The sequence below is a fragment of the Anabrus simplex genome, chromosome 5 (genome assembly GCF_040414725.1).
Source record: "Anabrus simplex isolate iqAnaSimp1 chromosome 5, ASM4041472v1, whole genome shotgun sequence".
Taxonomy (NCBI): Eukaryota; Metazoa; Arthropoda; class Insecta; order Orthoptera; family Tettigoniidae; genus Anabrus; species Anabrus simplex.
In genome coordinates, this window is record NC_090269.1 from 36,502,075 (window position 1) to 36,520,583 (window position 18,509).

The following is an 18,509-nucleotide window of genomic DNA, read 5'->3' on the forward strand; positions in this document are numbered from 1 at the left end:
TCCCAATACTGAGGCCTCTACAGGGAAATATCCTCGCGCATCACAATCCTAAGTGTCTTCCTTTCATTCAAGCAGTACAAATATGGAGAATTATGTATGTCCCTATTGAGCCCTACTAATAGATTCTTGTCGCTACGTTAATTTAACATTTCGGCGTACGTTTTTAAGTTGTTCGTACCGTACGTAAAACAACGGCTAATCCTCGCTCTAGTTTCAGAAAATATTTTGGGGGGGGCCTGGCCCCCCTGGGCCCCCCCCCTGACTACACCAGTGGATCAAGCTGACAAATCAACGGATGGGGGCTTTACTGATCGAAATGCCAAGGCTGCGTTAGGGGTAGTGTTTGCATACCTCTGAAATAGTTTCTGCACAATTTGAATATGAAACTCCAGCTGAGTGAATCTGCAGCTGTGTTCCTTTTATATCACAAAAGCAATTGACTTTACGTCGCACCGACACAGATAGGTCTTATAGCGACGATGGGATAGGAAATGCCTAGGAGTGGGAAGGAAGTGGCCGTGGCCTTAATTAAGGTACAGCCCCAGCATTTGTCTGGTGTGAAAATGGGAAACCACGGAAAACCATCTTTAGGGCTGCCGACAGTGGGGTTCAAACCCACTATCTTCCGGATGTTATCACGAAAGCATTGAACATTGTTATGTCCAGTAGGTGTCTAAAAATCTTGTGGTAATACTTCTTCATTATTTTCCTTGCCGTACTGTATGGCACGATACATTGGTCCGATAAATCCACCCCTCCTATTGAGTCAATATATTCAATACATATGACCAGATTCTCTTTGGCTTCTCCTTATTTGTTTAGAACAATACGCATTTCTGCATCATGAATGCTACTCAGCATGCAGACCTCTCTCTTGTCATTCTACTTCAAGGCTATGAGCTTGTTTTTATAGGCAAAAGCCACCTCCCCCTTTTTTTTCAACTTTTTCCCCATGGTGTACTTTGGAAGATTTTTTCTGTTGGATTTTACAGTACTGACAGTGTCTGTCTGAAACTCATTGAGCTGATCGAAGAGTTCCGCGCTACTGTAATAATTATCAAGAGCTATGAGGTATCTGGTATCCATTATTTAGAAGATGTTTGGCTAGAGCAAACACAACTTTCGAGGGCTTGGTATACTGAGAAATATTTACCCCACAAACCTCATTTACTAGCTCAGTTTCCTTGCCTGTGTACCACAGGATATTCCACACATATCCTGTTTTGGCCTCACATAATTTAAAAGATTCCATCCCGAAACAAGCTTTTTTTTCTTTGGAATGTATATTTTCCATCCCAAAAGGAGTAAACTTTTGTCAACAGATAGACAATCATCTGGGAAAGAGGAAGTTTAAAATTTTGTTACAAGAATGTCTTAAACTGGCCTCACTTTGATGAGTTTCAGGGATACTTGCCGATCGTAAGCCTCATTATCAATTTCAGAAGGAAGAAACATTTCTCAGACATTGTCTCATAAAACATGGGCATAGCAAACAATCTATTATGTGAAAAATAATGGGATAACTTCGGCTGTTGAATTATACCCTGAAGAAGAATGATTGTAAATAAAAGTTTTATTTCTTCCTTGTTAGTAGAGAACTAATCCCTCTCTCTCTACTTCTTCTTTTCATTTTAGCTCTTCCTATATTACCTTGTATTGACTGCTGAGCATACAGATTACAGTAAGACCTCATTAATTCAAAGTCATTGGGACGCAAAAATCGGAATTACGTAATTTCGAATTAACCTCCAACTCATAGTTCAGTAATGCCAACCCTTGCCGTGTCACAAAATATTCTTAAGACCCATTACTGCATGCAATTAACTTTGATACACAGTTTAAACCTTTCAAATGCCATAGAAAAAACTATTTCCAAAATGTATCCAACAATGAGGATTTACAGTATTCAAATAACGCACTTGGATAACTCACTGACAAACATAAACTCATGCAACGTAAGAAAAAAAAAAAAAACATGATTCAAAGACGAGGAGAAATCTATCCTGGCTCCCCAATGCAAGTCCATTATTCATTGGATTACTGGACTGTATGCATTTTAGATCGGAAAGTATCCGATGCTCTTAAAACATCGTGACTTATTGAACTTTCCTATGATGAGGGGAGAAAGTCTCTCGCTTCCGTCTGCGTTACAAGTTTACAACACAGTACAGTGACTATATACTTGTACGATTTCCAGCTATGGTACTTCTCTTGTAATTCTTCTCGTAATTGCCATGTCACCACAAAGTATTCTAAGATCCATTAATGCATGCAATCACCTTGATTCACAGTTAATTAAAGCTTTCAAATGCCATGGAAAAAGCTATTTCCAAAAAGTAAACAACAAAGTGCATTTACATTATTCAAATAATGCACTTGGATAAATCACTGGCAAACATAATCTTACGCAACGAAAGTAACACACATGATTCAGAGATGAGGACAAATTATGCTGGCTCCATTGAGCAAATGCTTTATTTCTTGGTCCACTGTACTGTTTGAATATTTTAGATGCCTTTTACTTGCACAGAAAGTGCCTGACGTCCTTGAAACGTCGTAACATATCAAACTTCCCTATGAAGAAGAAAGGAAGTTTCTCGCTTCCGTGTGCGTTGCAATACAGTGCAGTTTTCCAGCTGGCACTTTTCTCCTTTAAATAAAGATTTTATTGGAGCCAATGGCCATTAAAATATGTTTACATGACTAATTACATTAAACAGAATTTGGTTAGTCCAATCTGTCTTTTAGTACATGTCACAACATGATATTTCTTGCACAATACACATATACATTCCTTTCTCGGGGTGTGAAAAGTTTTGTTAGCATGCACGCGGTGATGAAAACCGTGTGTTGCTGATCTAGTCACTATGTGCCTGAGTTCATAGTCTGCCTTTAAACCATAAGTCCATTTAGGCTCGGCATCAGGGCTGCCACTTTTCGATAAAAGAAATAAGGGACATTTACCTAAAAATATGTGATTTTTCACAAAAATAAGGGACAGTTCATAAATACTTTAAAATGAAATGTTCGCTACCTTTATGTTAATTTTTTTTATTTTTTTTTTTACAAGTTGCTTTACATCGCACCAACACAGATAGGTCTTATGGCGACGATGGGATAGGAAAGGGCTAGGCGTGGGAAGGAAGCATCCTTGGCCTTAATTAAGGCACAGCCCCAGCATTTGACTGATGTGAAAATGGGAAAACACCTTCAGAGCTGCCGAAAGTGAGGTTCGAACCGACTGTCTCCAGAATGCAAGATTCATTAACAGAATAAGATAATTACTGAAATTCGTAAAAGAAACTAACTTACACCATCTTAACAGTATATTAGGTATGACAGTGCATTAGGTATGACAAAAGATACATAAAAAACATAGGTCTTATGGTGACGATGGGATAGGAAAGGCCTAGGAGTTGGAAGGGAGCGGCCGTGGCCTTAATTAAGGTACAGCCCCAGCATTTGCCTGGTGTGAAAATGGGAAACCACGGTAAACCATCTTCAGGGCTGCTGATAGTAGGATTCTAACCTACTATCTCCCGGATACAAGCTCACTGCCGCGCGCCTCTACACGCACGGCCAACTCGCCCGGTAACGCTCGTCTTTACGGGACAACAGGTCATAATACGGGACGCAAAATTTTCCCCTCAAACACGGGATATCCCATAGTATGGACGTATTTAAATGAAATGCTTTATACTAATTCACCGGCCCCGTGGTGTAGGGGTAGCGTGCCTGCCTCTTATCCGGAGGCCCCGGATTCGATTCCTGGCCAGATCAGGGATTATTACCTGGACCTGAGGGCTGTTTCGAGGTCCACTCAGCCTATGTGATTAGAATTGAGGAGCTATCTGACGGTGAGATAGCGGCCCTGGTCTCGAAAACCAAGAATAACGGCCGAGAGGATTTGTCGTGCTGACCACACGGCACCTCGTAATCTGCAGGCCTTCGGGCTGAGCAACGGTTGCTTGGTAGGCCAAGGCCCTTCAAGGGCTGTAGTACCATGGTGTTTTTATAGTAATTCATCCCTATGTTTATCTGTTCTAACTGCTAAGGTTTTTATCAGACAGTACGTGTCACAATTTCTTTTCCCACAGGAGACCTTTAATGACACAGGGTTGAACCACTATTTTTCTTCTTCTTCCTTTTTTCTTTCCATTATGGCTTACTAAGGACCACATGCCGATTTCAAATTCTCAGCCTTTGATGTTACCTCTTCCTTTCTAGTTTTAAAAAAATCTAGTTTAGCAATTTAATCAGTCACATACATTAAAGTCTAATAGTATTAAACAGAGTCAGCTTTTCAGCTTCTTCTTCCGCTCTAAATGAAACAGAAAACAACTGTGCCAAATACATCATCTACCACAGCAGAGGATTTTTGTTTTGTTTTTATAAATGGCGAATGGCTTTTAGTACCGGAAGTGTCTGAGGACATGTTCGCCAAGTGCAGGTCTTTTGATTTGATGCCCATAGACGACCTGCGTGTTGTGATGAGGATAAAATGATGATGAAGGCGACACATAAACCTAGCCCCCATGCCAGTGAAATTAACCAATGATTAAAAAATTCCCGATCCTGCTGGGAATTGAACCCAGGACCCCTGAGACCAAAGGTCAACACGCTAACCATTTAGCCATGGAGCCGGACTCAGCAGAGGTAATGATGGTGGTAATTACATTGTTTTATGGGCACTTACAAACAGGCAACCATTCCTTCTTAAAACGAATTTCAGGAATGAATGGAAGAATTCCAACTAACGAAGAATGAGGGTATTGGAAAAAGAAAGGGAAGAATAACGAAGGGTGTGAAAATGAAAGACTCCTTGTATGTAACAAATCTAAAACCATCCGTTAAGAGGAGAGTTGGCCAAAGGAGGTCAGATAGAAAAGATGGAGGCTAAGAACCTGGCACAAGTAAAAATAGAGGTTGTTGAACTCTCTAATGAACTTGACTGTTCCTTACCACACCTTAGAATGCTAAGTCTTGCTCCAAAAGAGTTCCTTACCTTTATATATGCGGCCAAGTCCTCGGTAATCCATTTGGTCAGAGCAGTTGAACACCACGACATATTTGGCCAAAGTCTTGCCCATGTCTTTGACCGTCTCTGTTTTGCCTGTTCCAGCCGGCCCACATGGAGCTCCACCCATGCTCATGGACAGTGCCTGGGCCAAAGTGATGTAACAACGATCTGTGAGCGGTGTGATCACCAGTCGCTCTGTGCAGCCCAGATACTCATTCTGATATGCAAAGTGAACATCTGTGATGGAGATAATTGTCTTGTCCTGGTCCTCTTTGAAGTAGAAGCGACATTGCTTCAACCACTCAAAGTCATTGGCATGACGAACATTCAGACGACACTGAAACATACAGGAAAATGAACATATTTCTGCATTTAAATAAATAAATAAATAAATAAATAAATAAATAAATAAATAAATAAATAAATAAATAAATAAATCTGTAACAAAAATCAATTCGTTTTGCTATGTGTTGAATGTTACTCTAACTTAAGGATGTGTTTGACGATGTTGGTATAGGAAAGCTCTATAGCTGGGTAAAGTAGCGGGTATAAGTTTAATTAAGGTACAGCCCTGAGAATTTCCTGCTGTAAAATGTAAACCACAAAACACCATCCTCGGATCTGTCGATGATGGGATTGACAGCTATCATCTCTCAAAGCTTACAAATGTATGAGCTGTAATGTGAGGTCAACTTGTTTGGTGGGAATGAGTTTTGTAATGTCCCTGGATGATTATAGATCTGTAGGAATTGTACTGGCTGTAGTAAAAGGGTACTTTCCAAAAAGATCTTAAAGGCAGAAAATTAAAAAATGTAGAGGGTCAATTAGAGCTGCTTTGTAATCTTGTCAATATATTATGATGAAAATAAAGTACTGTGTATAAATCTAAGGTGGTGGTGGTGATTACTTTTTGAAGGGAAGGAGGGTGTGATAACCTTAAGATATTATTGCAGGCTTCTCACCAAGCCAGTCATGGTTCGAATTGCAACCAATGCATGTGGATTTTTAAAGTGAAAAATCATGTCTCTTTTGTGACACAGTTTCCACATAAAACTGGTGGTTTTATGGTTATAACCTGATCTCAGCAGTCACATAAAACGTCAAGCTTGCATGCTTACTTTGATATTGGGAGATAAAAGTATAACTTACTGTATGTGCAGTAATGAATTGCTATAGACTTTTAAGTAGCCATCAGAGTTTTAGAATTTTATCCTCGAAAGCCTTCCTTAAAATTTCATGAAGCTTGAGTGGTTCTCACTCAATTAAATGTTATATTAAACACCAAAAAAATTGCACTATGGAGCCAGACAAAGTTCCTGAATTTCACTGAAGGATTAAGGACTCAAAAATAATGTTTCAGAATTTCTACAGCTACAATAAATCACCTTATAATACATTTCAAAACATTACCATGCCACTCTTAAAGTGTTACAAAGGTTGTCTGGTAGGAAGAAGGGCAGAGCCAGATAATTCTGTGGTTAACAGAAGACTATCCTCTTTCATAGACCTCATCCTTCTCTGTATAATGGAAGACTGTCTTCTTTCATAAACCACATCCCAGAAACCTTAAAAATTAGACGCTGTAGAGAAGTTAAGATTCTACACAACTTCAAACACCAAATGCAATGACAAGGTTTCCCAAAACATTAACTTTCCCAAGGAGTTTCAGTATATCCCTAAACAATAGGAAGAATATTTGAGACAGATTTCTTGCATCATCATGCAGATAATGTGAACATTTAAAAAAACATTTGTTACCACTTTACAAAGAAAGAAAATTAGAGATGAACAATGAGTTGGTGTCCAACCCTGCAGTCTTCATTCTGCAGTGGAAATCCTAGCAAGTGGCAGACCTACATTACTGTACCTGTACCAGTACCTCTGATGCATCAACTTGTTCTGAAGTCATGCACACAAGTCCTGTAGCTACATAGACTCTGAGTGCTACATTATGGAGATAAGTGGAATGGTCCATCAATTGGAACATTTTCTTCTCCAGGAAAACTTGCTTCAGTTTGAAGTTCATACATTTGCTATCAGTCAATGAAAATCTAGAGGTAGATGCAACATGCTGTACTTTATAAACCATTCCATTAAAATCTACACATTCCTCTCAGACTATACTCACATTTTCAACTATTCCGTCTCTACTTATTCCTATGTTAGTTGAACATAATCCCAGTATGCAAGCAAGAATAAACTGTTCTCCATGTCTCCCAGTTATGAGCGGTATGGACGTACTAGTGGGTGTCTTACATCAAGACTGGCAGTACAAGCTCACTGTAACCGTTGGTTGGACAGATTGAGTGGGAGAAGAGGTTTTATTGTTCATCTCTTAAGAAGATACCTACATTTGTGGATAGGTGCCTGCCTGGTGGCCATGATCATTAAGGCATCAAGTCTGTATGGTCTGACAGTGAGGTTAGCCGGTTCGAGTCCCATTGGTCAAAATATTTTGCCATCAGAATGTTGGCCAGCAGGGTAGGAGAGATGGTGGTATACAATTTCTAATCACTAGATTGCGTGCCAAAAGTCTAGATTCAATTCCAAATCTCTCTGCAGTGTTCATATGGAGTGAGGGCATATGACGCTGTCCATCAGATGGGGCCATAAAGCGAGCAGACCCCTTAGTGTTATTCGACAGGAGTAGGCTACCTGCCAACACTGGGTTTCACGCAGGTCGCTCATGGTCGTCAAATAGAAAGACTTGTGCCAGGCGAGCCAAACATGTCCTTGGACACTCCCGGCACTAAAAGCCATACTGTAAGTAAATAAGAAAGTAAATGCGGATAGGTTGATCAAATGACTCTTTTATTTAAAGCAAATTACTACATGGTGTATCAGTAGTATTGTGAATGTTGTACAGAACAGTCAAACACCAATATAGGCGCCTTCTGTGCCCAACATTTGTAAGGAGAAATGTTATCTAGAAATTGATAGTCACTATAATCAGAGAGAGATAATGTTTCATTAACACAGAGCTGATATTTTCAGAGAGACAGATTACAAAATTCACACAGCAAATTATAATAATAATTAATGATAATTTACACTGCACAAGCACTCACAAAATCCTTGACAATAAGTGCTATACTGAGAGGAACACATAATAACAGCTATAGGAAACATCATGTACTTAGCAGAGTTTACATAATTTAGCGAAAGATGAACTCTGTTGTTTTGCATTTCATACCTGAATAGAAGTTAGCAGTGCTCACCAGTATATCAAAGATGTCTCTCTGATGCACGTGGATAGTGATAAGCGTCTCAAATTTGGTCCTCTCGATCTTGGTGAGATCTCGCGTTGTCTGGTCAATCAATGTGTTCAGCAGCTCCAGAAACTTATTGTTTGTCTCTGCCATCACCTTCTTGTCAGCTCGTGCTTGCATTAGAGCTGCCTCGCCATCTCGTGTCCAGATCATTTGGATACCCAGGATACCCACCTGTAAGAGAACCATGCCCAAATTATTTTCCCTAAATAAAACTCATTCTTAAGGATCTATTCCATATCATAATGTTATGGCTTCCAATCCAATTGAACAGTTGATGCTTATATTAAAGGAGCTTCAATTAGTGAATTGAAGGTGTAGGTGTTGGGAGGCATCTTAATTTTACCTCTGAAATTATTGCTTTGTATTTAGCATTGTATTTCTTAAAAGAAAACATTGGGTTTCTATACGCACAACGTTGTTTTTCACATGAAACCCCTTTATCAATGGTCAGTTTGCGTATTGTAACAGTTTTAAAGATATTCTACGCACTTTATTTTGTACGCCACTGGTGGCGCATGACAGCATTTGGTAATCACATGGCAATCTCATGCATTTTCATGGTCAATGAAGTAAATTATCAGGATTTTTAAATTCCAAAATGACTTGTATGAATGCAGTACCTCAAATCAAATCAAATCAAATCAAATCAAATCAAATCAAATCAAATCAAATCAAATCAAATCAAATCAAATCGAATCAAATCGAATCAAATCAAATCAAATCAAAATCAAAATCTCTTTATTTGCAAATGAAGTGTCTACCTTGGTGGCAAATGGTGCACTAAAATACATTATTGTCAAGCACTAAATATTAAATTAACAAGAGAAGAAAATGTTTCTATAAAACAATATTATACAATTTACGCTAACAATTTTTTCTATTAAACACACAGCTCATCCTTAATAAATTTATATTGTTTATGGTACAAAATTCTACTTATAATATCTCCTGTACTACTTACAAATATAGTCAACTAATATACAGTATGTGGAATTACTTCAAATGATACTACACAACTGGTATAAGATTAAACTTTACATTGCATTTTTTTACTTTTTTTTTTTTTTACCCATTCTGGAACCTAAGTAGCATAACGACCTGCTGTGTCTTAACCAGAGCCCCTTTTACCACCACTTTTCAGAGTTCCTGAAGGGCCTTCACAGCTATTGTAGCGGTCCCAGGGCCCTCGAAGTCCCCACTGTACTTCACCCCTACAGGCAGTCCCCTACTTTGGCTGTCCAAACTCCTTAGACCGGGGGATGGAATTCATTTATTCACACACATTTTTTATTTACATTAACCTGCACTGGTCGAATGCCCTCTAACACTTCATTTATTTTCTCTGTTGCTGTTTATTCTCTTCTTGAATATCTGTACAGATTTTTGAAAAGGATCAAACACTACCCCTGGTAAACTGTTCCACTCCTTCACACCCTTCCCAATGAATGAAAATTTATCCCAATCGCTTCTGCTAAAATTCCTTCTAATTTTATATTTGTGGCCTGTCCTGCCGATATAATTATTTTCTAACTGAAGCCTCTCACGGATATCTCCCCATGCTTCTTCTCTTGTATAGGCTCTATATAATCCTATAAGTCTAGTTTTCTCCCTTCTCTTACTTAAAGTTTCCCACCCAAGTTCCTTTAACATTTCTGATACACTACTCTTTCTTCTGAAATCCCCTGTTACAAATCTTGCTGCTTTCCTCTGCACACTACTTCTTTTATTAGGTACCGGTATTCTTGGTGAGGATCCCAAATACTGTTTGCATATTCCAATAATGGACGAACCATATTAAGTAACTTTTTTCTTTTAATTCTTTATTGCATCCTTTAAGCAGCCTCATTATGACATGTAACGATCTGTATGCTTTCTCAACAATGTCATCAACATGACCCTTCCAGTGCAAATTACTTTAAAATCTCACACCTAAGTATTTGCACTTGCCATCTTTTGGGATAACTACCTCATCCAAAGTATATTCAAATTCAGTTTTAAAGCTCCTGTTTGTAAACGTTGTAACAGTTGATTTGCCTCCATTAACCATCATATTATTATTCAAGCCATTGTTGGATACTTTCAAGGTCCCTTTGTAATTCTGAACAATCCTCAATGTTTTTTATTTCCCTATAAACAACTATGTCATCTGCATACAATCTTATTTTTGATGTTATATTGTTCCCTAAATCATTTGCGTATATTAAGAAAAGTAATGAACCGATTATACTACCCTGTGCAGTTCCCTTCCAAACTTTCTCTTCCTGCGATACAGATACATTATTTCCTACTTTGACTTTCTGAATCCTTGAATTTAGAAATGTTTTTATCCAACGTGTAACCCTTACGTCCAATCCTATTCCCTCCAATTTCTTTAATAATACTCCATACACTTTCTAATAGATTTTTCTTGCAGTATTTTTAGGAGATGTTTCCTACTGGCCAAGATTCTTGACATTGTACATTGGGAGAACATCAATGGTGATGTTGACATTTTTGTTAAGCCTCCAGAACCAATTATTGACATAGATGAGGATTTGGGAGCTAAAGATGAAGGAGGGTATGTTATATTCAGTTCTACGTACTGAAATTCTGAGGTAATATTTCTTTGAATTATTATTATTATTACTACAGACTGGTTGACAATCTCACATCCCGACAACTATGGGCTAATGCTGAAATAAACTGCCAAATGGAGAAAGCCTGGTCATGACATACAATGACAACAATGACACAACACAACCCACATCCCTGCCAGATTTAGGCACAGCTTGTCATCCAACAACCTCCGCTCAAGAAAAATTGAGAATGGGAAAAGGTTTAATCAGAATTGAATCCTGGATCGCTTAAAAAAATAAAAAAAAATAAAAAATAAATAAATAAAAAAAAAAATGCAGATTTTCACATTTCCAAATTCAGATTATTCCATGTATGAAAGTGTGTGGATAGCAGACATTTTAAACCGGCATAACTATAGAAATTTTTGGTTATAAAAGCAAATATACTTCTAGGGGCGGGTGGGTTAGTTCCTGGCTAGCGTATTGAACACATCCCTCTTCCACAATCATTTTCAGGTGAGAATAGCAGCATTTAAAGTAACATTTTATGTTATAATTCTTGCGTGTCCCTTTCTATATTTCTACCTCTACCTTTTAAACCAATTTATAGAGAGCGAAATAGTTGAGTACTTAGCTGAACAAACTAGGCAGTATGCTCTGTTCTTGAGCCACCCAGATGCAAAGATCACTGTTGATGAAATATATTGCTGTATTGTGATATTTTGATCAGAATCCCAGGCAAAATTCCATGAGGAAGGCCAAGAGATATTTGGGAGAAACAAATCTTGAGAGACATATCCAAGAGATACCTACAAAAGAAGGCACCAAAATATGGAACAGCAAATATGGTTGGACTGAACAAACGGAAAGAGGCTCATTTATAAGTGTACAGTACCAGTACCTGGCTTGCTGGAGCAGAGACATTACAATGATCAAAGAAAATAAGGTAGGCCTACTATTATTATATTTGTTAGGTACCATAGGATACCAGGAGGCTACCTATTAATAAAGCAAAGTCATCTCCGTACAGGCCATGAAGGCCTTTGGAGGGGTGGAAGGTAAAGGTTTCCACTATCCGTAACCTCGGCACTTGATGGGATAGAGTGGTTAGCTCTACGCCCAGCCACCTTTGCCCCCATGAATTAACCTGGTACTCATTTTTGGCTACTTATTAATAACCCACTCTAATACCAATGTTATTTTATTAATTTGCACGAGTCATACCTACTTACTCGTAGGTTCTAATGCGAATTTTAATTCATTAGTTACCAGTATAGCTGTTTGTAGGTTCTCAAGCCAACTTACATTTATAACATAAAGGAATTATAAATCTTACCTTTGAATTTTTTTTTTTTTTTTTGGCAATTCAGTACGTTTTCATGTGTGGAAAATTCTGAAGCACTCAGAGATGTGCGGTCACGAGACGCTTATCTCATTCATTCTTGCTGAAAAGGGACTTTTATCGGTCTCCGAGTTGCTCCCAGTAGTATTATTATTATTTTTTTTTTTTTATTTGAAGCCTTGCCCCCCCCCCTCCTATGTCTATTTCTACTGTTTATTTTTCGAATTTTTTATTCGAACCCAGCCGCACTTTCAGAATTTTCTGATTCATGGGTGCTTTGCTCGGATCAGCCACTGTCACTGTCATCACTAACATCAAATAATTCTCCACTACATTATCAAATATTTCTGACTCACTTTCACTTTCACTTCTGTGTCGGTGCGACGTAAAGCCCCTAGCAAAAAAAAAAGATCAGAATTATAAAAATATCTCCGCTTGTTAACAACTGCACTCTAAGCGACATGATTAGGCAAACGAAAGGGAATACTGTACCAAAGAGAATAAGTACTGTACTGTACTGTACTGTACTGCGCAAAGAGTGTACTATGGGTCACTGCAAAGAGAGTAAGTGGGTGACTCCGGGATGGTTCAAAGAATATCTTTTGGACAGAGCAGGCGCCACGGGGATTTACGTTCAATGTCGAATAGATCGCGAACTAGTCGAGATAATCGAACGCAGTTTTCCTTCTGCGGAAGAGCAAGACCAACTATAATAATATATCAGACCTTAATGCAGTTATCGATATTAGCTAAAATGGCGCCGCGAACGGTTTGTTCAAAATTAATTTAAAGTTTAGTCCTTTCTGTTGGCTTGGTTTCATTAGGAAACGTTAATGTAGTGATGTATTTATTGAAATTAGGTTTTAAAACTATTTTGATATATTAGGACGTGTCGATCGTATTGCGTGCCTGGATGTACCTTAATTCATATTAAAGCAGATGCACTCACATTCAGATCAAGTGTACTTAATGCATCGTGATGATTTCTTACAAATATCGTAATTTATTAGGGTGCATTAAACATTCGAGAGGATGTTTTCTGTGTACATGGTGAGTTATTTCTTCCGGATAAAGCCAAAACTCTGTGTTGGTGCCATCCTAGTAGGTACATTTCTCAATTACTATACCTTTTGAGATTTTTAAAATTGAGGTTATAAAGAGTGATAAAGCTATTTATTTTATCTCTGAATGAAGATTATATTCTCTTTGTTAAATTAAAGGACAAGATATCAACTGATGTACCTACTGTCACTTACAGTACGTATTTACTTTACTAACGATTAGGGTGTTAAAGTGCTTTATACGAAAATGAATATGCCACCACAGAACTTCAAATCGATTCTCCTATTGATTATCTGAAGTGAAACAGATGTAGTATAGTTTCACATACTACATAACAATGATTCTCTCAGAATCATTGTTATGAGAGAATTGAAATTCGTGAAGGTTATGTTTCTAATAATTTTTTGGACGAGTTAGGCTATTATGTTTAAAAGCGTATGGTAATAGAAAGGTCATTCAAATAAATGTATTTCTAAAACAAGTATTGATTTATAGGAAGAAGAATTACGGTCTGGAATAATTCACCGTGGGTGCTCCCTACTATATCTACACCAATTCGAAAAATGTCCAACTTCATTGAAATCATTTAAGGAAAGAGTAGATAAACAATTGATATGTAATCTGCCACTTGGACGACAGCTCAACATTCAGATCATTGGTGACTGACTGCATTGAAACCGCCACACTTTGCAACGCATCAGATATTCCCCCAAGACTGTTATTTTAGAATACAATCCTCTACCTATTTCCTGGGCATACTAGTTCATAGAAAAAGACTTATATTTTGAATTTTCCACATATTGCTATTTCTTGATAGTATTGGTATATTATCCAAATTAAAGTATTCTGTTCGTTATTATTGACAACTTAGCAGTACAATACGATAATCAGAAGGTTATGTTTATGTATCACAGGCTTTTTTACATTCAACCGATGCGTCGGCTGTGTTGATTCTGTAATAAGGTCTAATACTATTGTAGATGGTCTTGGAAAGAGTAATTGGATGGTGTTACGCTAGAAGGAGTCAACCATATAAAGTCGCGATTTTCATGTCTGCTTTTCTACCTCTTTGCTCCAAATCAACCAACTGACTTCCATTATATAATGGTATTTTTTCAATTTTTCCAAAAAAGGAGTTTGGTAATGTTGGTTGGTACCTTGTTGCAGTATATCACTGTCTCAACATAAAAATTGCCTGACAGTAGTACAGAGCTCGATGTATATCATCATAGTCCAATTTTATTCTTTCTCCTCCGGACGATATTTAACATGTCATAACAACTATTGGCGTATTGCTGGGGACAAAACATGACGGCCTCAGTTCCTGGAAGCGAGCTGGAAGCAGTGGCGTATAGTGAGGGCTACCAAGGGTATCAGTGAAGTCCAAACCTCAAATGCGAGCGATGGAAATCTAAAGCACATTATATTGTAAGCATCCGACACATTGTTCCATTTGCAAACCTTGAAAGGAATGAGAAAACATGTCGCACGTATTTCTGAGAACAAGGCTTCGGAGACTGATATTGCAGCCCAGACTCTCGTCCCTTCCCATCGACTCGCCTCACGCGGCTTGTTGCTGTCTGCCTACCGGCGGAGGATAGCTGTGCTAGGCTTCGGTCCGTCAGATCGCCACTGCTAACTATCACCATGCGTTACTCATCGTATATACTTCCTCACCTCATCCTTCTGTCTTAAATATATAGATAACGGAGTGCTGGTGTTTCACTCCCGTTTACTTCTACATCCTTGTAGGAAGACACTGCAGGGCTGCTGTTATAGGAGTAATATAGTTTTCTTTGTATTGGTAGATCTGCTAAAGTGAAACGCAATCTTTCAGGTTTAATGTTCTCTTTTGTTGGTTGGAATCGAGCCCGTGATCATGGATCTGACACCACCACTGATCTTCCGAGGAAGATAATTAATCATTGGACGATGGGTACGACTGCTGTAAAAGTCAACATTGTTATTTAAACGATAATAATAATAATAATAATAATAATAATAATAATAATAATAATAATAATAATAATAATAATAATAATAATAATAATAATAATAATAATAATAATCATAATAATAATAATAATAATAATAATAATAATAATGGTGCATGGCATCTACATAGGCTTGGCGGTGACCTAATAAGGATAAAATGAATGGCGACGTCATAAACACCCAGTTCCCAAGCCAGGGGAATTAACAGTATGAGGGGGTTGATTCTGAAAATTGAACCGGGGCCGTCGGGCCAAAGGCAAGCATTCTATCCATTTAGCCTCAAAGCTGGACTTCAATTTGCTAAACCTTAGGCTACCAACTCGATCGATCAGGTGTTGAGTATTGACGGTGGGAGAGGCCAGGGCAGTAGCTTGTGAAGCAGCCTTGACAACACAGCAGGCAGCTCCGTTGACTGTTGGTTGCAGCTCAGAATGCATAAGGCTTGATGTTCCCTAAACCAACTATCGAAAAGGGGTAGCCTAAGTCTAGTGGTAGCCCACGTCTTGATACCAGCATACGCCACTGGCTGGAAGCGAGCTGGAAGCCAGCAGTCAATCACACCCTGCATCCTGCTGACTTCTAAGTGATCCTTGTTTGGTGTAGAGAGGTTGCCAAAGCACTTCTTCCACACTCTCTGTAGCATTTACCCTTTCTTCGTGTCGAGTGCAGTAGACAATTTGGCAACTCCGGCTACAGTAGACGTAGTAAATCGTATAAGCCGCTAATAGACACCAGGCTGCTGCTGGACGGTAGTGGTGTGAGGTGAGGTCGTTATGTTTTGTCCCCAACTATACCTAATACTGGTACTTGAAATACGTTCTCAAATCTGATTAAGCTCACGCGGCTCTCATTATGTAGCCTATGTTGTGCCCCGCGCGCTATCACACGACAGGGGACCGTGGGTATATGCCAATCAGATAATAATAATAATAATAATAATAATAATAATAATAATAATGAATTTTGGGAGAAGAAATAGAAAAGTAAGGGGAAGCTGCCAGACCAAGCTAATAAGTTAAAACGTGTTTTAATTAGACATAATAATAATAATAATAATAATAATAATAATAATAATAATAATAATAATAATAATAATAATAATAATAATAATAATAATAATCCGCCCCATTGAGCTGCGTGCCTTCTAGAAGGCCATCTGTGCGGTGAATCCGGAACTAATGTAAAACAAGATACTTGATCCTTTAACCTTTAGATGTCTCTAATACCGGCCTATGTGTCCCTTCGGGCGGGATTACGGACAATTAATTGTTAAGGGAATTATCAATTTTCAATGTTTGTAAACCTTAAGTTTTTGTAGATTGTTTTTAACGTGTTTTAGTTGGCAACACTCCTACGGCTTCCATCTTCCTTAAGTTAATTACCAATCAGGAATTTTGTGTACATTTCTCTAGTCAATTAAAACTGGTTGTGTGTACAGGCATTCTGCCGATCTCAAAGAGTTCTGGAACTTTCCCCTTCTGAAATGCTGTAAAAGCTGGACGCTTTAGGGCCGTATTGTCATCTTCATCGCTCCGGTCTAGTGTGTGTACGGCGTAATAAGGAGGCCGGGCTGTAGGCCCGCATTTGGAAGACCCAACAACTCAGGTAATGGCAGACATTACTTAACATGTGATAGCTCCAGGCAGATAATTTGAGGGGAAGTTTTCAAACTTCTTTTCTTAATTAAAGTTATTGTTCAAATGTACATTTTCGGCAAGTCTGAGGACTCAGTTCTAATCCCTGGTGGGAAAAATGTAAATTAAGGGAATAAAGAGTGTTCATCTTCTGTTAATTCCCATTCAACTTTGTATGGGGTGACTAAGATTTTCTAAACCTCTAAATTCTTCACACTGCTTTGGTACTTAATACTTCTCGGCTCTTCTCAATTCTATCATTCATTTTTTCTACTCCAATTTCTTCCCGGATTTTCTCATTCCTTATTTTGTCTCTTCTACTCTGTAACATACTCCTCAAGAACTTCATTTCGGCTGCCTGTATTCGACTCTCAATAATAATAATAATAATAATAATAGATTTTGGGAGAAGAAATAGAAAAAGAAGGGGAAGCCGCCAGACCAAGCTAATAAGTTAAAAGGTGTTTTAATTACACATAACGAAGAAATAATAATAATAATAATAATAATAATAATAATAATAATAATAATAATAATAATAATAATAACTATATGATTTAGGATTTCAAGTGTATTTCTAAAAGGTGTGAAAAAGCCTGCTAGCCTTTTGTTAATGGCCGATCTTCTTAAACCTTTTATTTTTGCATTAAGGTCATTGCCCCTGTTTAAAGTGTAATTCTTCTCCTTTTTTCCGAATGTGGCCGCCTATGGACCGCATTGAACTTAAGGCTTCTTCTTCTCCTCCCAGAACCTCTTCATTCTTTCACTTCTGATCTTCCTTTCTTTCTCAGATATGACCAGTTTGAGTCTACATTTTGGTGGTTTCTCCTGGAATGTTTTGATGCTGTCCACTCGGCTTCTAAATTCTTTTCTGTTGTGAATCATATCCATTGTAAGTCCACTTTCTATTGCATCTGTTTTTTACCTCTTCTACCCATTTCGTCGAAGCTTTCAGTCCAGTGATGTACTTGAATATTTTTTTAGTTAGCCGTTTCTCATCCATAAAGTGCAATTACTACATGTGTAAATGACTGTTGAGCAGAAGTGACTTCAAACACAGTATTTGAAGTTTATCTGGCTGAATTTTGTTAGAAGCTTGTGCCTCTGAGAGGCTGGACTGTAGTAAATATCGGAGCTCAGTCTCCTAGAATGTAAGTGAGTGGAACAAATATGCTCTTGTAAAAGAGTGTACCTTCAGACCTACAATGCTCATCCCTGATCTATTATCTTGTTAATAATAATTCTATCCAGTTCTTGTACCTCATTTTTGACTAAGTCATTATCGTTGTGAGAGCTGACGAGCTCATTGTTAACTGCAATTTGTTGTTGTTGGTTTAGATTTTCTACCTACCAAATTTTAGAAAAAAAAGGAAATAAAATTTCAAAATTTAATGCTTTATCACATGCACTGATCATTTTCCTCTCCACCCACTCACCCCGGCACCTTCTTACTGTTTGTGAACCACAGATATTCCGTAACAATAATAAAAATCCCTTAAATTGCTATCTTTGTCTATTGCTAAGGAGACACTGGAATTTCGTCATTTTGCCTTCGAAAGCCTCCCTCAAAATTTCATAAAGTCTGACTTATTCTGATGTTTGTTGTAACCGCTGTCTTAATAGATGATG

At 38.0% G+C, this 18,509-nt stretch overlaps 1 protein-coding gene across 1 annotated transcript in view; it reads right to left on the reverse strand.

Annotated features, from left to right (window-relative positions):
• Dhc1 (Dynein heavy chain 1) overlaps window positions 1-18,509 on the reverse strand; it is a 443,578-nt gene that overhangs the window by 311,090 nt on the left and 113,979 nt on the right. The window contains exons 23-24 of the mRNA XM_068227758.1: window positions 8,239-8,463; window positions 5,006-5,357 (exon numbers count right to left, since the gene is read on the reverse strand). Coding sequence (XP_068083859.1) covers window positions 5,006-5,357; window positions 8,239-8,463 — 577 coding nt within the window. The remainder of the gene's footprint in view (window positions 1-5,005; window positions 5,358-8,238; window positions 8,464-18,509) is intronic.